The 21,692-nt window shown below is 36.4% G+C and overlaps 1 protein-coding gene across 1 annotated transcript in view; it reads right to left on the bottom strand.

The window, feature by feature from the left end:
• The window catches only part of LOC122792899 (immunoglobulin superfamily member 21-like), a 3,072,813-nt gene that overhangs the window by 1,925,163 nt on the left and 1,125,958 nt on the right, over nucleotides 1-21,692 (bottom strand). Inside the window, exon 2 of the mRNA XM_044060458.1 lies at nucleotides 3,774-3,886. Within this exon, the coding sequence (XP_043916393.1) occupies nucleotides 3,774-3,886 (113 nt within the window). The remainder of the gene's footprint in view (nucleotides 1-3,773; nucleotides 3,887-21,692) is intronic.

Below are 21,692 nucleotides of genomic sequence, written 5' to 3' on the forward strand. Positions count from 1 at the left end.
AAAAACCAAACAGTAAAAACAAAATGAAAAGTCCAGCAAAGCTAGAACTTCCACTGAGTGACATCCCAAATCTCTTGTATCAGAGGCACATGGGCTATATGCCAATGATCCTTATGAACATCAGGTGTTTCATCTAATTGGCAAATCTGAATGCCCATGACTTGTTTTGTTATTTTAATGAACAATTTCAGGCCAATAAGGCTAAACCCCACTAGCTGTGGATATTCATATTTTGGCTTTGTTATAACCTCATCAGCACAGCACAAGCAGAGTGCTTTACTAAGCATTAGAAACACAGGACTGTTATACCCAGGCGATGCCCATTTTTATTAGGGTCACTGCAAAAATATCCCAAATAACAAACTAAAACAATAAGTGAGAAGGTCATTGAAAAAGCAATCAGTAAAAACAAAATGAAAACTCCAGCAAAGCTATAACTTCAACTGAGTGGTCGCCGATTAGCTGAAACACCTGATGTTCATAAGGATCATTTGCATATATCCTAAGTGCCTCTGATACAAGAGGTTTGGGAGGTCACTCAGTGGAAGTTCTAGCTTTGCTTGAGTTTTATTTTTGATTTTACTGATTGGTTTTTCAGGGACCTTCTCACTTATTGTTTTAGTTTGTTGTTTGGGATATTTTTGCAGTGACCCTAATGAAAATGGACATCAGCTGAGTATAACAGACCTGTGTTTCCAATGCTTAGTCAAACACTCTGCTTGTGTTGTGTTGATGAGGCCATAACAAGGTCAAAATACGCATATCCACATTTAATTTGGTTTGGCTTTATTTTTCATGCATTTATGTATTCATTATTTATGCATTAAAACACTTAACATATGTTGTACATTTCATTCTAAGTATAAATCATACATAGGAAAACAAAATATACATTTTATGCATGCACCCAATTATATATGAATGTATAGAACCTGGCATATTCATGAGAAGACATTGTTCCATTCTTGTAAAGACTAAAGTTATGCTAAATATTTATATTTGAATCAACCAGAGGAAAGATGATAACTGCTAACAAGTTAAAGATCACGGTATATGATTGCAGTAAAATGTGAATAAAATTATGGCAGTATACGTCCTTTGTTAGTTACTGCAAGCACTCTTTATTAGTATGCCAACTATATAATAGGTTCATAAATTACTACTAGGCTAATTACCCTTGTGGACCATTTTAGGCCTAGCCAATTAACCCCAAACCCTGCACCTTGTGTTTGTAAGGCAAACACCTTAATTATTATGCCAATCTCCCACTCAGCATCATTGTACCACTGGTCTGCTTAAGAATTTCCTGTGTCTGATAACCATATCCCACTATGACAGTAGGTGTAGTTTGCATTAAATAAAGCACTAGCGTTTCTTATACCGACCATCAATGGTGTTCCTAAGTCTATCTAAGAAGCATTTTTACTTTATAATTATATCACATAGTTCAAAGAGCAGATGGCAGTGAAGTATCCTGTACTATGACTATAAAAAAATGACATTTTTACATGCTTTTCAAGCACTTGGAATGATGCTCTCCTTTTCTTCTTATTATTTATTTAATATTACAACATATGTGGCAGGGTTTCCCTTGCACCATCACAGAGCAGAGTTTGCATTTCTGACTCCCTGCACACTCTACTAAACACCAACAGAGTTGCTTACTGTCCCACTTCACTGTACTTTAAGATAGAAATTAACAAAACAAACAAAAACAATTTTTATTTCACACAGCTAACACCACCATTCCCCCACAAGTACCTGAGGCCTAGCTGCACTGAAATACCTACAGGTCATCTCAGACGTAGCACTTGACTCTGCAAGTTCACACCAAAATCTGATCGCTAACCCAGTAACACTCACAAAAAACCAGTTAAGGTCCTCCTTGCACTTAACATTTTCTGCCAACCCTCCTACTTTCTCAATTTAACCCTTCCATCCCCGCCACACTAACATTCTTCCACTACTATCTTAACTCCCATTACTATTCCAACCTGACCCTGGATAAATTGGCTTGCTCCCAAACCTCATTTGGGAAAAATGCACCAAGGATAGCAACTACTGCAGTACAGAAAAGTTTAACACTGTGAATGTAAAATTTGACAGGCAATTGATCAACAATTGACAAAATACATTTCTTGAGAGCATAACAGCACATGTGAATATGAATAGAATACAAGCAGATTGGCCATTATTTATTTCTGTGCAATGACTAGCTTCCAGTCCACCCATCTATCTGTAAACCTTTTTTACTTTAATGCATTGTTTTGTTGCTGTATCTTATGAGTTGACCTTTCCTCAGAAGGATGTGATAATGCAACAGTACACAGACATATTCTGACTGCAGTATTCCTGTATTAGAACTCAGTAATACATTATACTTGTACTCTCAATAAAAACAAAATGGCAGACATCACTCAGAAATAACGATATCAAATCAAGTGTAAAACCACCTTCAAACTCATATAAATAAGGAGCATGATTTTGTTCCTGCTCTGGATAATTAAGCAATATGCATTGTAAAATAATGCAGTGTGTTATGTCCATCCTAAACAATGATTTCATCTTGGAAGTCGACAGAAGGAAGCCATAAATAATTTGAACTACGACCTTGCTGTCAACATATACATATAGAATGACTACATTATTTTAAAATACTTAGCTGGTTTTAGCAGGTTAATAACAGGAACTCTGACTCCTCATTTTTTCAGAAATATATCACAGAATCAATAATTTAGATGCTTGTCAACTGGAAAAACAGACAATTTGAGTGGAATGTGACGTGCTTTATTTAATGTTCTGAACATATAATCTGTTTTTAGTTTTGCATATGTACAGATATAGTAAAAAATATTAAGAAATCATGATACACATTAGAAATTTCATTTAAAAAATAGTGCAACTCTGGGCTTCATCTCAGGAGAACACAGTTTCATCTTTTAGGAACCATAAAGCAGCGCCCCTGCTTACTCATTGGCTTCATGTGTTGCTTCGAAAATTCACAATAGCAAAAAATGTAATTTTAGAATATATAAAAATGAAGTGAAGACTCAAAGCAGCACACCTCTTTGTATGATATAATCACACAGTATTACTAGATTGCCCTTGTTTATGTTACATTCATAAATTACATTCCCTTTTTTTCTAAAAAATAGTGCTTGATTTACTGGCTGCATTATAATGCCCTTCTTTACAAAAAACATCATTTCTGGCTTCTGGACACTATTATGTTACTGACTTTCAAACTTCTATTTCATAATTATGGATCACATCACAATGAGAAAATTCATATGACTATGAAAACTAGCTAGAAATATCATATCTTCTTGTAAAGGATTTGTGTATTATTTTCACATTTTTACATTGAATGAAGATTGAACCTCAGTATGATACCATCAAAAATATAAGCCAATCATTTCCCAAGATGGAAATGGTTGCAAAACTATCCTACATAACATGTCCTTCTTGATTAAAAAAAATACACAAAGCAGAGTGGAAAATGATAACTGATGATCATTATGGTAATCATTCAGCAATTGTTTCCTCATTGTACCAATGCTCACTGCAAAACTGTTAAGTACTACAGTCCTACATTTCTTGTTTAATGTAAATAGACAGATTATACATCAAATAATATCCATAACATTTGCAAGAGCTACAGTACTGTTTTGAAATAACTATGAAAAAAGTATTTCCGCCTTAGAAATTAGGTAAAAGCTTCTTCTTACAAAAGAAAAAATGGAACAGATTTAGAAAGACCTTGGATTACTCACTCTGTACCAAACTATTTCCCGCAGTCTGCCATCTGTCTTAAAGTTGCATTTCAGTGTCACTGCATCCCCCACCACCACTGGGGGGAGCGGTTCGATGCTGACTGTGAGATATCCTACAATGCAATAAAACAAAGAAAGAATGAAACACAAACAGCTGTTAAAATAAATAAGATAAAACTGAGATTTGTTTCAACATTTTCTTAGTGGAAAAAATGAGTGGACTGAATACACTTTCATACAAGTATTGAACAGACATTGTATGCTGCTTAAGAAATGCATTTCTTAAGAATCCACGTACTTAAGAGAATAACTATTTTATGGACACTTCATTTAAATGCAATGACAAATAAGTAAATTATTCCATTCAAAAGACAGTTTTTGCTAAAAGGTATAGCATTTCAACTACACATTTAATTTTTTTAATAACCAGAACCACAGCCTTGAAAAATTACATGGCAGTCCAAGCTTGAAGGAGTTTTAAACCATGTTTACAGGAAATTATTATTTACTAAAATGTTCTCTCATACTGATCTTTCATACAGTGAACTGCTCCTTGACCAGAGATGGTTAGATTACAGGTAAAGAGACACAAAAAATACATTGCTTGTAGAATAAGGCAGGAAGAGCATACAGTGAGTAATCTTAATATGCAGGGAATGCTAAATTGCAATCTCCATTTTAAAGGTTTATTTCTGACGATTTCAATAAAACCTGAATAATATTTCATCCATTGCTTGGATATGACCAGAATGTGATGCTTTCAATAAAAACATGAGCACCATTTCACTCACTACTTGATTCTGAAGAGGACTGCATTAATATTTTGTTAAAAACTGTACTGTATATAGTATTGCTTTGAAGGCGTATGTGCATATATAACAGCAAATATTTCACTTGCCAGATACACCAATGAGTACCAAATTATATTTCTTAAATTATAATAATTATAATTTCTTACTTGAAATTACTAAGTTCAAAAATATTTCATTTTTTAATAACTTACTGCCATTGTTTTGTTTTGTTTTTTATTTTTGCAGACAGAAAGAGGCAACCAGACTGCAATGCAAAAACTAACCAGACAACATGTGGGAGAGATGGAGGCATGATCAAGTCAACCTAGGACACTATGACCTGCTCTTTCTAAGTATGGATTTTGTAGCCCTTGAGTATTTCCATGAGGGCAGGATATGCAGCAACAATATATGCATACATGGTCCCTTACTTTACACATCAAGAGTTATGCCATCTCTATTTGCTCATCTGTATGTAGTAAACAATAACTTCCTCACCTCTCATCAGGAGGCAGTGGCATGTATGGAAATCCTTATAATCCCCTCTAAAGGAGTTGAACTGGCCATAGCTTGCTCAGACTTGTTCTCCCAGCTGGGCCTCCACATTTCCAAAAGTCTAGGCAAATCTGGGTCAACCCTTGCAAAGATGCATACCCACGTCATGTGTCAGTTGGATGAATATAATTAGTTACAAATTTCTTTTTATTATAACATCCATTTCCTATTAGACTTTATAAATTATGTCAAGGCATTACACGAAAATCCTATTGTTCATCTTGCCACTAATGCTTGTTTAATCTATTCAATTACTATTACCGATGGCTTAAGATAAGGATGCTACCTTTCTACCAATTTAATCAATATCTACATAGATTTTCTTTTCTTATATTTAGTAAATACCTCCTACATTTACTTCCAAATTCTAAAATAATTACATGGACCTTTTTCAGCACTTGTGGATGATGTTATCATTTACCTTTTTGATCTAACATCAAGCATCCCAATAATTTGGAAGACCAATCAACTATTTTCAAATATTTCAAAATTTAAGTCAACTTCGACTATATCACTTCTTTTTTCCATAATATAATGGCTGCCTTTCTCCTACTCCAGTTGCTCTTTAAGGGTTAATAGTCAAACTTACCAGCAGAGCTGGACCAAGGTCATACCGGGACCTAGGCAGGACACTGACCTGGGGCCGCCTCTGTCACAACCTTGTTGCATCCCCCATCATGCCCCCACAATACCAATATCCCACTATATGGCTCTTTTGCTCCAATTAAAATAAAACACTGTTCAAACCAGTCTTTAATTTTAGAGTGACTACACAGATTCAAATCTTAAATTTTTATTTCAAGTTTCACACGGCAAAAAAATTAAGAGGCAGGTATTTGCCAACCAAACAACCAAAAGAAAAACCCTGATACTGCAAACAAATGTAGCATAACCAACAGCAATCCTCACTTTCCTTGAAAGTTGAGACTCACGTTGCAGTGCCTCTAGCTTACCACTGAACAAAAGGAGGCATACTTTGGGATTCACAGTCAAGTAGTTTATAGGGATGCATTAATGATGGACTATGTAAATTGTGGAGGGATTCATTTCAGACAAAATGAGTAAGGTATAATAACCATGCAAAGTTAATCCCCCAATTAGTGTTGCACCCACACAGTGCCTGTCTGTGTATCCAGTCATAGTTTCCCCATGGAATATTTGTGCCTTACACATGTAAACAATGTTTTTGACCTCCACATTTTATGGCCATGTTCAAGTTGGGTCTATATCACTTTACTGCTGAGTTCCCCTAGTTAAAATTCACTATTCGATGAATAGCAGCTTCAATAAATAGGAGTTCAATGAATGGCTATTTACTGAATAGTCATTCAATAAAGTCATATAGACCTGTTCAAGTCACAATAGTAAATGGAAGAGGACACCGCAGAGGACTGCAGTTAGATTAGATACATACCTTGCGGCATATTTCTTGCAAAAGTTAACATTCTAAAACAGAGTGTCAATTAGCACTACTTAAGTACTAACACAAAACTTTGCAAAAGATTTGACATTCTAAAATGCACCAAGAAGCAAAGTAGCAATACTGAGCACATTCTTTGTACAAGATTCGACATACTAAACACATCGTGAGGTAAAAATGTAAACTTGTAATAATGAACAAACATTTTCTATGGAAAATATTCTAAACATACGTACCAAGTAAAATAATGTAAACAGTAAACAATATACGGAACAGTTGTCAAATAAGAAAAGTGGCCCTGAGATTAATGCAGATTACACTTACTCACATTAGTGGGTACAATATATGGAAAATGAAATACCCTGTGTGCATCTTTAATCACCACTAGCTTTATCGGGCTACGGTCTGTAGTACAAGATTTGACCTCTTAGCACAACTGCACAAGACAAAAAAATAGGATGTCATAATTTCCCACAACTCTCAAAAATGACAGCTAATGGTAAAGTCACATGACATGCTACCACACAAATATTGATAAAAAATGTGCTTTTACTCTACATCATAGCACTCAACCAATCAGGGATAAATCTCAAAAGAATCTCCGACAAATACAAAAATAATCAGAGACAATCAGTGAAAATCATGGACACTCTTAAAACATTAATATTACTAACTTGAAATATTGACAGACTATGAGAATGTGAATTAACATACACTTTTCTGTAGTAAAAGAAGTCTATAACTCCAACTATTGTCATTATTTATTAAGGGTAATTCACCACCTTTTCTGCAAGAGTCATCAGTCTTAGGATGGACTACAACAGATATAAAATTTGGGACAAAATAATGGACAGCTGAGGACAGGTATGCTCTCATACCTCCCTATCTCTTAGTACAAGAAATGTGGACAATGTCTAAAATAATGGCAGGACAAAGGCCCAAAAATGAAGACAGACTTCAAATATTGATCTTATTAAATTAGAAAACTGCTAGAATAACAAGATTCATTCACTCTGTTGAAAATTCACAAATACACACACACTCAATGACAACTAGGACAATTCACTACTCTCCCTACTACTTAAAACCTCTGGAGAGAGTTACTGAGTGAAGCAAGTTCAATCTACATTATACATCTTATTTTTTTTATTAAACATAATGTCAGCCACATGTTATCCACATGGTACACTTGATTCTAGGATGCTTAAGATATTGGTAGCACTTGTTCAAACAGATGCATTTTACACTTCCAAAGAAATGTCTAATTTAATAATATAAATTACTTGGCATGCAATGATGATGCATATCAACTTCCTAAAACAAAAAGACGTATGACGAATAAATACAATTAAGTAACTAGTAGATTACCATAAACAATTAATCATAGAGCAGCTAGAAGATTACCATAAAATAGTAAAACATAATGTACCCAGTAAATCAGCAGAAAAGGATAAAACGCAGCACATGTGTTCCCGCAGTTGACGGAAGCTGACACTGACATTTTTTCTTTTTTTTTAACACTTAGGGTACAACTCACGAGTCAGGAAGGAATCACATCAGGATCAGCCAATTAGTAGCAGTAAAAATATAGCGCTGTATAACAGACAATGTTAAACCTGTTAGTTTGCACCTGTGACCTGCCGCTGAACCCTGCGCTGACTGAACTATTAAGTCCATCAGTCCAGGGGGAGGCAGACCGATGCACTCGCTTAGTGATTTTTCCTTAGTCTGATGGCCAATGGGGGAGAAGAAAAAAATATCATTGCCCAATAATCATGTGAGCTACTTGCATTAGAAGTAGACACTAAAGGCAGCAATGTCTCTATATTCTTAAAAAGTCTTGCCTCCAGACTCATTTAACAATATAATGACTTGGAAATCTTCCATGCCCACCTTACTATAAGCAAAACAATTTATCACATCATAGCTAAGAAGAAGACCACACATATATCTCCCATATCCCATACCTCATACATAACTTGTATGGAGTTTTACATATTAAACCAAATACTCTTCTTTTAGAAGACTTCAACTATCCCACCATATACTGGGAGACTTACGCATCCTCAAACATGAATGCCTAGAGATTTCTGGACTTTACAGATATAAACTAGACCAGGTAGTCTGCACCCAACAAGGTGGAATGAAATCTTGGACTTGGGCCTTACTAATATATGACAGCTCTGCTCCCCAATTTTTTGTAAACTCCTTCATGGTTAGATTGGCCAATAAACCAGTCATACTCACTTTAAGGATGAAGTGTGAAGTATCCTTCAATAATATACTATTTAGAAACCGTGTCAAGACTAATGTACTAAAACTAAGTGATGACCTAACTAAATTCGAAAGTATCTTCCATGCTGATGATCCCCCCCCATGCTTATACAGAATACTTTACTACCAAGTTCTATGCATGTGAAATAAGTCCAATGTCATATTCAAAATTATACCCCTGTGGTCGAACCATAACATAAATAGGCGGGTCTATGACACTGGATCGAAAACTGATTTAATCCCATGGCATTTACACCAAAAATGCCACTGATAGAAATCGGTTTTCTGGGGGCTGTGCTCCCCACACCCCCACTATATATATATATATATATATATATATATACTAACTCGGAGATCTCACTACAGTGAGGAAAGGGCAATTTTGTTAATGTTCACTGTACTGTGATCTCAGAAAACTGATTTCTATCAACGGCATTTTCGGTGTAAAAAGCCATTTAATGACATCAGTTTTCGATCCAGTTGCATAGACCCTAAATAGGCTCTACAATAAAAGAAAATAATATATAATTGCCCTCAAAAATAAATATAAATCTCAAGAACCCAAAAATGACTTTGCTAAGCTAAACAAGGCACTATGGATCCTGACCAAATTAACCAAAGTGAGACAGGAGGCAAAAATAGTCACTCAGATGAAAGGTAACTACAAAATATTCTTTAACTATATTAGAAATCCCAGAAATGATGCCCAGCACTGGGCAGAGCTAACAATAAATGATATCATATAATCAGTGCCTAAGGATATAGCCAATCTGCTAGTAGACAAATTAATTTCTAACTTCAGCACCCCCCCCTGCAATATTCTTAAATTAAATACCTATATCTAACCTCCCTCCTCAAATATCACAAGACCAGGTTTGTAAAACACTATCTAAGTAGGGTTATCAACTATCAGGAATCCATCTGGACTGTCCAGAATTAAGGGGGCATTCTCCGGAAAAGAAACTGGACAGCATATTTTCCAGAAAAAATACCGGGAGATAAATTTTCTTTAATTAAAAAGAATACTATTTTTAAAGGGTGTTCTTTAAGAACACCCTTTGTGTCTGGTTGCACAGATGCAGAAGACGAAAACAGTCTTCTGTGTCTATGCGAACGATTGTTTACATCTTTGTCTTCTGTGCACGGAATTTTAATTCTTGAAGACATCCAAACTGTTTAGCGGATGAACCATTAATGGATATGTAGGTGATAAAGGAATATTTTCACCATTTGTATGTCACAGTCTTGTCTTATTCAGAAGTCAAAATGTGCCTTTCGGTGATTTATGATTGTATGTCAGTGTTTCCTTGCATTTCTGTAGAAAAAACAACAAAATACATTCTAAAATAAAGTGACAGAAGCATTGCTGCCTGCCTAGGAACCAACTTATCATTTAAAGTTTCTTTCTTGAAAACTGTTTTTTTTTTTGTGGTATAACTTTGTCTAGAAGTAAAGGAGGCACAGGAGTTTTGCTTTGCTTGCAAATGATACCTGTGAAGTCAGAATTATACTGAAAGTAAGGACTCAGAAATTCCATTTGGACTTAACAGCCAGAAGATGTGAGGGCACGCTATTTATTTAGCAAGAAACATGTGGTTTCTAGTCTAGATGTAAGACATTTTTTCTGATCATATTCTGCTATTTAAATGCTTTATTTTCAGTTTTTGTGTATGCCTTTTACTGTCTGCATATTTACTTGACAACAAAATGCTTAAACGTATTTAAGTAAAGAATGCTATTAGTCTAATTTAAATGTATGAGGCTGCTGTTCTATTTATTAGCTTAAGGGTTCATACATTTTACCAGAGTTCCAAACTGTGTGGTGTCTTTCCTTGATATGACAATTACTCATTGCTAATTGCTACTATTTAAATATGTATTTTAAAGATAAACATTAATGTGTGCTTTTGTTTTGTTATTTTGTTAGTTTTGATTACCTGGCATCTTAAAAACTAGGAAGAAAGGAAATAGGTTTGGAAAGTCACCATTTACAACCCCTGTTGTAAGAAATGTGTGTGTGATTGGAGGAGGGAGGTCAAATAGCTTTGCTCAAGTTTCAATTACTGTTTGTAAATTTACATGGTAGGACTTGGCTGAGTCTGAGGAGGATGCAATCCCGGGGATTAGGTTCATAGATTAAATGTTTTATTGGTAGCTGTGGACTGTAAAGCTTACCTGGCTGTAGTGGGTGATGATTATTATCCGAAGACAGAAATGCACATTTACCATATACCCTTAATCAACTGTAATTTGTGTTTTAATAGGCACTAATAGTGGGAGTCAAATCCTAGAGTTTTGATTCCATTGTGCTTTCAAATATTGATATATAAGATTCAGATGTTAAAGCCTGTAGCCCCTGTTCATCACATCCAACTGATTAAATTGCCTCCATAGCAACAACCCTCTGTTATAGTTGCAGTTATTGTAAAAGCCTTGTACTTCAAACATGGAGCACAAGCTCACACACACACTCTCTTACTTGTTTCACAAACTAGGGAACATCAGCAGCTAAACTTTTTTGTCACATGCTTAGAAATGAGTGAGTAAATATAAGATACTATGCAACATGCCAATAACAGTTGCTATTAACAATTTATAGAAGCTTTTTACTATATTGCAACACTTTTGTGTTAAGCAAAATGGAGAAATCCTATGCAATCTGTTTCATAGGTTCATAGGTTCATAGGTTGGTACTAGGCTATCGGCACTAGGGCCTATACAAGCCTAGCCATAACAATTCCCTGACTATTTCTTCCCACAATATTTACTTCCCTGGACCCCTGTCTAGCAGGGTGACTGACGTGATCCCCAGGGTGAATTTCCTATCTCCCATCCAATTGTCAAGGTTCCTTTTGAAGAGGGCCAAAGGGCTTGACATGTATGGGCAGTCTATTCCAGAGTTTGGGGAGTCTCTGGGTCAGGAACCTATCCCTCCAGCACATTTTGTTCATTGTGAGATGACAAGGTTTAGATCCCTGGAGCATGTGGCACTGAGGGATTGGGATTTCTTTAGGTGTAGCATGTCCAGCAGCTTTGGGTTTGACATGGCCTTGTATGTTAAGCAGAGATCACCACTGAGTAGACGATATGCGACAGAGTATAGCTGGAGTTTTTTTTAGCCGGTCAGCATAGCTCATCTGCTTTAAGCCTGTGATTCTTTTAGTGAGGTATTTCTGCGGCCTTTCCATTCTTTTAATGGTCTTGTAGAGGAGATTATATCACAGTACTATGCAACAATGATTAAGTATAGATGATCCTCCAAATAACGCAGACTATTTGACCTCACAAATGTCAATCGCTTTGAAGTTGCTGAAGGCTGAAAAGATGGTACTACAAAAAAAGATTATTAAACTGCAATATGTTTAGCCTATATTACACATTCCAGGTCTATTAATGTTTGAATTCATTCTGAAGTATAATGGATAAAGCAAACAAATTAAAGACAATAAATGCTGTAGCAGCTTTTATTCAACAATCCATAAGTCATATAAAAATCAGGGTGAAAGGTGATATGCTTTCAGGACACCTGCATCTCATTTTTGACTATCCTATGTCTTCTCTGTCATCAAGAATAACCATCCCCTCTGAAACTCTTAGTAGATTTCTGGGCATAATGATTCTGTGTTGTTGCAGTATACACCACCAGAGTCTATAGAGATGGATCATGGGTAAATGTGGCCCTATGCAGGGTAACGAATTAAGCCTCTGCCATCCATACCAATATCCAAGTATTTCTCTGTCTTTCCCCATTACTGTATAAATACTAATCAAACCTGTTACTATATATACTATTGTCTTCTTTACTTTTATAATTATCCTAGAGATGTTGATTTAATTTAAAACTTTTTATTTCAAATTTTACAGAAAAAACACTGATAGTTATAACAAAAAAAAACTCACATTGAAATCAGACTTAGCATGAGAAATCAGGTAGCTCATTAAACTAGTAGAGATGTGCTGGGATTCATTCTCAGACAGCTAACTAATAAGCATCTATGTGAAGAGTAAAGGGATTCAAACGACAAATGTATAGTGCATTTGCTAACAGCCTTGTGTGGTACACTAGACACAAGTGTCCCTTTCCAGGAACAGCCCAGAAGTACTGTCTTATGAGGTAACTTGGCAGAGTTACATAGAATACAAATCATGGCTGAGGGAATCAAACCATGTACTACAGGAAGCAGCTCTTTAACAGCTTGTAGCCTTACTAATCTGCATGAAGTACAATGCATTTCACAGTGGTGTGGCTGAAAAGAAACAACCTAAATTAAAGATGTATTCATAGTTAAAATATAAACATTATACTCACAGACTTCATGCTGTCCAGTTTATTCACAGCTAAAGAATAAACAGTGTGAACATTCAACAGAAGGAAACCATGGATCACATCCAAAAATCATGACTCCTAAAATGATGCTTCTGTTTACAATAGTATATTTTCATCATTTATACCACAAGTAATCTGACTCAGACCTTGTAACCCAGGGAATCATTGGCAAACCTAGCCCAAATGTCCAGTTTCCTAAAGCACTGTCTATTCCAGTGTGTTGTTCAAGGACAGAGTATAAATATGAGTCAAAATCGGAGATGTTTTGTAAAACTGAAGAAACATAAGAGCAGTCTACTTTGAATCTCGTAAAAGTTAACATAATAATAGGTTTTGCATAAACACGCATTTCGTGAAACACAAAAATAAAATTCTAATGACTGGAATTGAGTGACTGTACTTCTTAATGATTTACTAAAGGAAATGAAAGAAGTTAATGGAGATTTGGCAGTTGGAATAAAGGACTAAGGCTCTTAACTCTGGTAGCTAAGGTAGAGGATTTTGGTCTGAGCAAGTCATTTAACATGACAGTGCTCCTAAATGGGGAATTGTACACACACGCAAAGACACACACACACACACACACGCGCACACACGCACACACGCACACACACACACAGTCTGAATGTCCCATCTATACTCTTATTAATATGACAGGATATCCTTCAATTAATCTTCAACAGTGACCTGAGATTTTAAAAAGTAAATGATCCTATTAGATACAAAAAAAAAGCAACAGCTGTGCTTACAAAAGTTATATCAGTAAAACATGTATCGATTTATGTGGTCTTTTTTGTGATATCTGAACTTATGAGTGCCATACATGCACAGCATTTCTGACACTAGACTCCTTAAGTCAGTATGACATAAAAGACTGTACAAGGACTAAATTATCAGAAAGTAAACACTGCAAAATGGAAACAATGTTCACAATAATTGGTTAAATGCTCAGGGTTTTAATTTACATTGCTTGTCATTGACAGTTCAAAATAGTTCTTGGACAAATGTTACATCTAGCCATCCTTTTGGGAATTCTGGGAGACCTGTCAATTTATGTTCAACAGACATAAGAATAAAAAAGAAACTGGACTCAGTTTGTGCAATCAGGCTTTTAACCCCTGCAGACAAAATGTCCATGTTTCCTCCTTGCTGTTTATGCAACCTCATTTTTCAATGCACAGTAATCACTCCAAATGTTAATTGCAAGTTTTCTAGTTTATTTCCCCTTCAAATAAATGAGAATGAAGCCCATTCTTAACTACACATCTGAATAAAGTCTTTGTTTTCATTTTGTGACGTTAGAAAAGGACAACCTGGCTCCATCCACTAAGGTATTATTATGGCTTGAAGTTGTGGTATCATTATATCCAACATTAAATCCATAGTTTTCTGTTGCTAATCCAGTCTAGTTCTTTTCACATTTTGGTTGTGTTACAAAATCTTGATATTAAATCAGTTTCAGTCTAGAATATTGCTTCATTACACAATTATCATTGAAAGTTACGGGGACTCTGTGACAAAAATTGCTATATCACAATTTGTCAGAAGGGTTTCAAATGCACCTGTTAACATTTTACTGAAAATGGGCACTACAGACTGTTTTTGGAGACCCTTTATTATGTTGTTAACTTTGCTTCCTGTGAAGCTTTCCAGCCTGAAACTTTCATTTTGTCGATACTGTTTTTAGAAATTGTATGTAAGTTAAAACAAATCTGTTTCCTATACATCCATGTAATTATCAGAAATCCACAGCCCAGCTAACTGTAGTGTGCTTCTATTCAATCCTGTTAGCAGTGGCAGTCATAGGTTCCTTTTCTTCTACAGCCACAGTGGTTAAGCAGGTGAGCCACATGAAGACCAAAAATAAAAAATGTGTAGAAGATGCAGAATGTGCAGTAATTAACTGGAACCTCAGAGCAACTTTTTCTTAATTATATGCATTGAGTTGACACTAAGCAACTATATCATGTACTTAGCCAGTAACTTCAGACATAGTTACTCAAACATTTTATCCTGCTAGAATGTCCATGCAAATATTTCAGAAACATACACTTGCTCTATCTATGCATACAGAAAACCTTCATTTTTATTTCTGAAAAAAAAAAATACTCTTGCCAGTAACCAGACCATTGATACACAAAATAAACCATCCCACTGTGATCACCAATACACAAAGTGAAATTAACTGGTGCAGTTCTTTGCTTACCTTAAAAAGGACCTGTGAAACTTCAAATCATTTACTTTGCATAGACCTGTTGCCCCTTGACAGAGTATTGCAAGACAAATTACATAATAACAGCAGAGCCTTTAAGCAGTCAAAAATTTATGAGGCAACCTCTGTTGGGTTCCTATTAGAAGACCGAAAATGCACTCTTTCGAATGCGTCTTGATTGAACTTAAAAGACTGAAATGGCTAAATATCAGTCCAGCATTTAGGCAACTTCTTTCCCATATAAAGTATGCGCTTAGCTGCTTTGTTACTTTGCCGTTTACTGCACTGTTGTGCGGTGTCAGAATTTGGATTCTTAAGTGGGGAGGGGTGTGGGGGCCAAAGACCCCCACTTAATGCAATGTTTAAAGTGTTTTGTTTTTTATTTTTAATTTTTTTGTTGGAACAGCAATGTTTTTTCCATTGGAAAAAAATTGCTGTTCTGGCAGTTCAACATTGTAAGCTTTCACGTACATAGGGTCGATTAATCACCGTTCACTTATTTAAGTGTTCAGTGATCTAATCTAGATCCCTCTGTTGAAATACACAGACTAGGCCCTTGGACTTTAATTATTTGAGTAATGTATTAACTTCATATCTCCAAGGTAAAAAAAAAATGTTTGGTTCAACGCTGCTGTTGTCTTTTTTCTACATATTGGTAAAAAAAATATATATATTTTATATTCAGATTATTGAGTCTTCTTTAGAAAAGTTCCATTACTCTCTAGCCTATATTTTCCTGAATAAAATGTTTAACAATACCTTTACATTTATATCTAAATCTTCTACCAGTTACTCTAGCAAAATAGGTTCATAGGATCATAGGTTCATGGGTGTTTACTAGGCTAATGACCACAAGGGCCTTTTTAAGCCTAGCCATGCATCCCAAATCTCTGACAAGTTCTGATACCCTTAATAAGTGTAAGCATGGGCTTGGGAGATGAACCATTTACAGGTTACCTGCGTCTATTTGAGACATAGGTGCCAAACCAGGGATACATTTCTGGTTTCAGATCCAGTTGTCCAAGTTGCACTTGAATTGGGTTAGGGGGGGAACTCTGCTTCACAAGGATAGGGAGCCTGTTCCATAGACATGGTGCTATCTGGGATACATACCTATCTCTCCAGCAGGTCCTGTTTATATCACAGGCTAAGTTTAAGTCTTTAGAATGGGTAATTCTGGAGCTGTTTGTTTTGTGGATATGAAGCAGGTCCCATCAGAGTGGGGTCTGACAATGCCCAGTATGCCAGACATAGATCTCCCCTCAGAAACAAGGATACAGGGATAGGGCCTTGAGGTTCTCTGCATAGGAAATTTTACTTATGCCCTGTATTCTTTTAGTGAGGAACCTCTGCAGATGTTCCAGTTGTTGGATATGCCTGGTTAGGTAAATACCATAGGGGGAATTCTACTCAATTATAGGTCTGATGAATGCCAAATACAGTGGAACAATGACCTCCTTTGACTTAGAAGCCATAACTTTGTTTATAAGTTGCACAACAAAGAGTGAATACCTCACCACTGTAGACACATGTTGGGTAAAGGCTAGATTACTGTCTATGTGTGTCCCTAACTCCCTGACTACTCAGTTATCTCTAAGGGGTGTGTTGTAAATATGATAGTAACCAAGGATGCATGAGTTCTCAAAAGATACTATTATGCATTTCTTGTCATTTTGTTTTAGGCCATAGCTCTGACAGCAGTTCTTTGTCTGTGTCAGCCCCTACTGCAGAACATTTGTGTGAGATTCAATGACAGCTGCTAATTTGCAATCATCTACAAATTTAGTCAGCCAGAGACCACTGACATTGGCCTTGACTTCTGAGAAGTATGCCAAAAAGGAGCAGTCCAAGGACTGATCTCTGAGGGAGTGCCCTTGTGACTGGCCTCTTTGTTGATGTGGACTTCCCAATTTTATCTTCCTGGGTTTTGTCTGAGAGCCAGTTGGCAATCGACTGTGTGACATATGGGTTTGTACCCAACCTCTTGATTTTGTCAACAATGCCCAAGTGGTGTATTGTGTCAAATGCCTTGGCCAGGTCAAGGCAGGCAGTGTGAATCATTTTGCTCTCATTCATTGCTTTGGTGACCTTTTCAAAGAAGTCCACCAGGCTCAGTAGGCATGACCTCCCCTTGACAAAACCAAACTGGGTTGGGTCCAGTGTCTGGAGGTTTACCATATCTCTGCTGATCATCTCCATAATAATTCTTTCCATGGCTTTACATATAAGACTAATGAGACTTATGAGTTTGTAGTTTCTAGTGTCTGTAGATGGCCCACTTGTGCAGAGGGATGACGATTGCCTTTCAGCATTCATGAGGCACAAAACCTGTTTGGAGGCTACAGTTAAACAGTAATTCCAGAGGCCCTGACAGGCCATGTTTCATGCTATTAGATGGCAGCCTGGGATATTGTCTGGATCCATTGATGCAGTGTTCTTGGTCTTAGAGAGTATTACGGACCTGTTCTCTAATGATATTAGGGGGAGTTATGTTTGATGATATTTCCTGAGGGAAGGTTGAGGGGAGAGATAGGTAAAGTTGGAGGTTTTCACATAACAGCAGAAAGTTAGTCTTACAATAGTTCCTGAATATTCCAGCTTTAGCTGGGGGTCCAGGTTTTACTTGTACTTCAAAGGAGACCATTTTGTGGTCTGACTTTACCAGGGAAGACATTGCAGTAGGTGGTGTGCAGCATTCTCCCATATTAGTGAGGTCAAAATGTAGTATGGTTGTACCCCTGGTTGGTGTATTGTATTTGGTCCCAGGAGTTTGTGTTTACAAAACCCATGAATCTCTGTGCATGTACATATGGTGTCATATAGGATTTCCAGTTAATAGCGGGGTAATTAAAGTTACCAATGAATATCATATTGGTTTGGATCATTAGTGTTTAAATATATAGTATGGCTTTCCTGTGTCATAGAGGGATAGATTGCAAAGAATAAGTACTGGATTTTGCCTACAGTGATTTTAACATGTAGCAGCTCAAGTGCATTCTCCTGTTTGACTGGCATTGAAGTCCACCAGGCTCAGTAGGCATGACCTCCCCTTGACAAAACCAAACTGGGTTGGGTCCAGTGTCTGGAGGTTTACCATATCTCTGCTGATCATCTCCATAATAATTCTTTCCATGGCTTTACATATAAGACTAATGAGACTTATGAGTTTGTAGTTTCTAGTGTCTGTAGATGGCCCACTTGTGCAGAGGGATGACGATTGCCTTTCAGCATTCATGAGGCACAAAACCTGTTTGGAGGCTACAGTTAAACAGTAATTCCAGAGGCCCTGATAGGCCATGTTTCATGCTATTAGATGGCAGCCTGGGATATTGTCTGGATCCATTGATGCAGTGTTCTTGGTCTTAGAGAGTATTACGGACCTGTTCTCTAATGATATTAGGGGGAGTTATGTTTGATGATATTTCCTGAGGGAAGGTTGAGGGTAGAGATAGGTAAAGTTGGAGGTGAATTTATCATCCAGGAGATTTGCTTTGGCTTTTGGCTCAGTATAGGAGACTCCATTTATATTGAGCTCTGCACACAATTGTGTAGGGACTTTGAGGCTGCAGACATAGCTAAAGAATGCTTTGTGGTTGTCCTTGGCCTCTGAGGCCAAACATACCTCAAATTTGGCTTGGGTAGACTTTATTTCTCCTCTGAGTTGTTTGTTTAGTTTGATGAGAGTGATTTTATCCTGCTGGGTGCTGCACCTCCTAATTGTTGCCATGATTTTTTTCCTCTTGTTATACAGCCTATTGATTTTGTGATTCCACCAGGGTGGCTTGTTTTTTTTTTTAGTTAGTTCTGTACTTCTTCCTGGTGGGTACAGCTGCTTCTATCAGCTATTAACATGCTTGTACAGGGTTTTTGTGAACAATTCTTCATAGGCAGCAGTGTTCTTATGTTTAAGGAGGCTTGAAATTTTGCCAGGTTTTCACATAACAGCAGAAAGTTAGTCTTACAATAGTTCCTGAATATTCCAGCTTTAGCTGGGGGTCCAGGTTTTACTTGTACTTCAAAGGAGACCATTTTGTGGTCTGACTTTACCAGGGAAGACATTGCAGAAGGTGGTGTGCAGCATTCTCCCATATTAGTGAGGTCAAAATGTAGTATGGTTGTACCCCTGGTTGGTGTATTGTATTTGGTCCCAGGAGTTTGTGTTTACAAAACCCATGAATCTCTGTGCATGTACGTATGGTGTCATATAGGATTTCCAGTTAATAGCGGGGTAATTAAAGTTACCAATGAATATCATATTGGTTTGGATCATTAGTGTTTAAATATATAGTATGGCTTTCCTGTGTCATAGAGGGGGACGTATAGATTGCAAAGAATAAGTACTGGATTTTGCCTACAGTGATTTTAACATGTAGCAGCTCAAGTGCATTCTCCTGTTTGACTGGCATTGAAGTTTATTTATCTTTGATGTAAATAGAGACACCTCCACCTTTAGTCCTTGCCTGTGAAGTAGCTGGCCTAAATGCGTGGAAGGTATTATAATCTACAACTGTTGCTGTGTTCTCCATGGCTTTAAACCATATCTCAGTGACAGCACAGATGTCAGCATTCTCTAGGGTAAAGAGAGCTTCTAGAGAGTGGAGTTTTTTGTTTAGACTCCTAGAACTGAGCAGTAATACCTTTAGATTTTGTTGGTTTTGATTTGCTATGTCAGAAGTACTTTCAGTTTGGCATTGTCTAAAAACGGCACTATGGGGGGAGACAATGTTTTAGCTAATATTTGAAAGCCTAGAGGGGAGAGATGCAGACCATCCCTGGCAAAGCAGCTTGATCTGTTGACCATCTCCTTCCATGATGACAAGGGGTGGGAGGGTGGCCTAATGGTTAAGGTGTTTGCCTTACAAACACGAGGTACAGGGTTTGATTCTCACAAGGGATAATTGACTAGGCTTGCAAGGGCAGTTAGCTTAGTATGAACCTATGAACCAAAGTAGACACATCCAGATCTAGTTGATGTTAAACTAGCTTGTATAACATGCTGTTGAACATCAAGACAAAAAAAACAAAATCACCACTTTTTTTCTTTGACTGTAATAGCAGTAGCTTTCAGCATGCTTTAAGAAAATGTCACAGTAGCAGTTTATAAATAATCCAAGTCGAATGAAGAAGTACTTTAGGCTGAACTGAATTGAACTGTAAGGTGCTTAACAATCTGAAGTCTTACGCTAAAAGTAAATAATATTCATAAAAAGGAGACTGGTGTTGTTACCAACAACTCATGGATGTCTGGTTTCTGACTTACTGCCTTAAAAGCATCTGATAACTAGATGAATGTATTTTCTGAAAGAAAATATTTGATAAGGAGAGGATACAAATATATGAAACAGTACGGCTACAACACAGGGAGGGATGCTGATCTATGTTGATGCCTGTCTACTGTGAAAGTTGTTTGAGCATTTCCATGAAAAATTCAGCAAAACTGAAAAGTAAGGCTTTTGGGCAAAATACTTCACTCCTAAAATCTAGGTGATTGAAAATTTCAAATAAGAAGATGAATTTAATGAAAATACTACAGAAAATCTAATGCAAATACAGCATCACTAAACTAGTCTAGGGTATAATCATTAATTGTATTAAAGTTACCAAACTACAGAGAGTTATCTCCAAGTGAACTCTGTCACCTGAATTCAGGTGCAAAGTATATGACATGACAGAGATGTGCCTCAAACAGCCTAGGTGAGTGTTGCAATACATTGTTTTAAACATAAGAGGCTCCTTATATGCTCTACTAATAAAAAAGCTCACAAACCCAGCAAAGTCCTAAGTGGTCTCAAATATGTACTGTTTATAAAAATAGCTAAAAAAAAAAAACAAATGACATAAATACAGCAAAAATAAACAAAAACAAAAAATAAGTGGCTTCCCATAATGCTGCTGCAGGAAACTGTTCATATACTTTATTATTAAATCTCAGAGAAGTGAAGACAATATGAAAAAATACTGTCAAAATATACATATAGTTAGCATTCAGCAATGTGAAGAACAAAGAACGTCATAGAAAAAAATATGTCTCTACTTTGAGTTATCATATGATTTTGAATTTTATATGCAATGATTTTAAACAAAATCTTTTGAAAAAGGAAATACTCACATTTTCAGCATCCTGCCTGTTCTAACAAACATAACTCCTTTTTATTTCACTAAGAATTGTTTCAGAATCCATACCAGCATGGTCACAGAAAGCTACATTTCTTAAAAAAATAACGACTACTTTTTCTTCCTAAACAGAAAGCAGGCGTTTGATTTGTATTGGGTTAATAATAAATGGTATATTGTAAACTTCTAGTAAAGGTAAGTATAAGAATTAATGCTAGAAGGCTAG

This window comes from Protopterus annectens, chromosome 2.part0, assembly GCF_019279795.1.
Source record: "Protopterus annectens isolate FY-2018-M chromosome 2.part0, PAN1.0, whole genome shotgun sequence".
Classification (NCBI taxonomy): Eukaryota; Metazoa; Chordata; order Ceratodontiformes; family Protopteridae; genus Protopterus; species Protopterus annectens.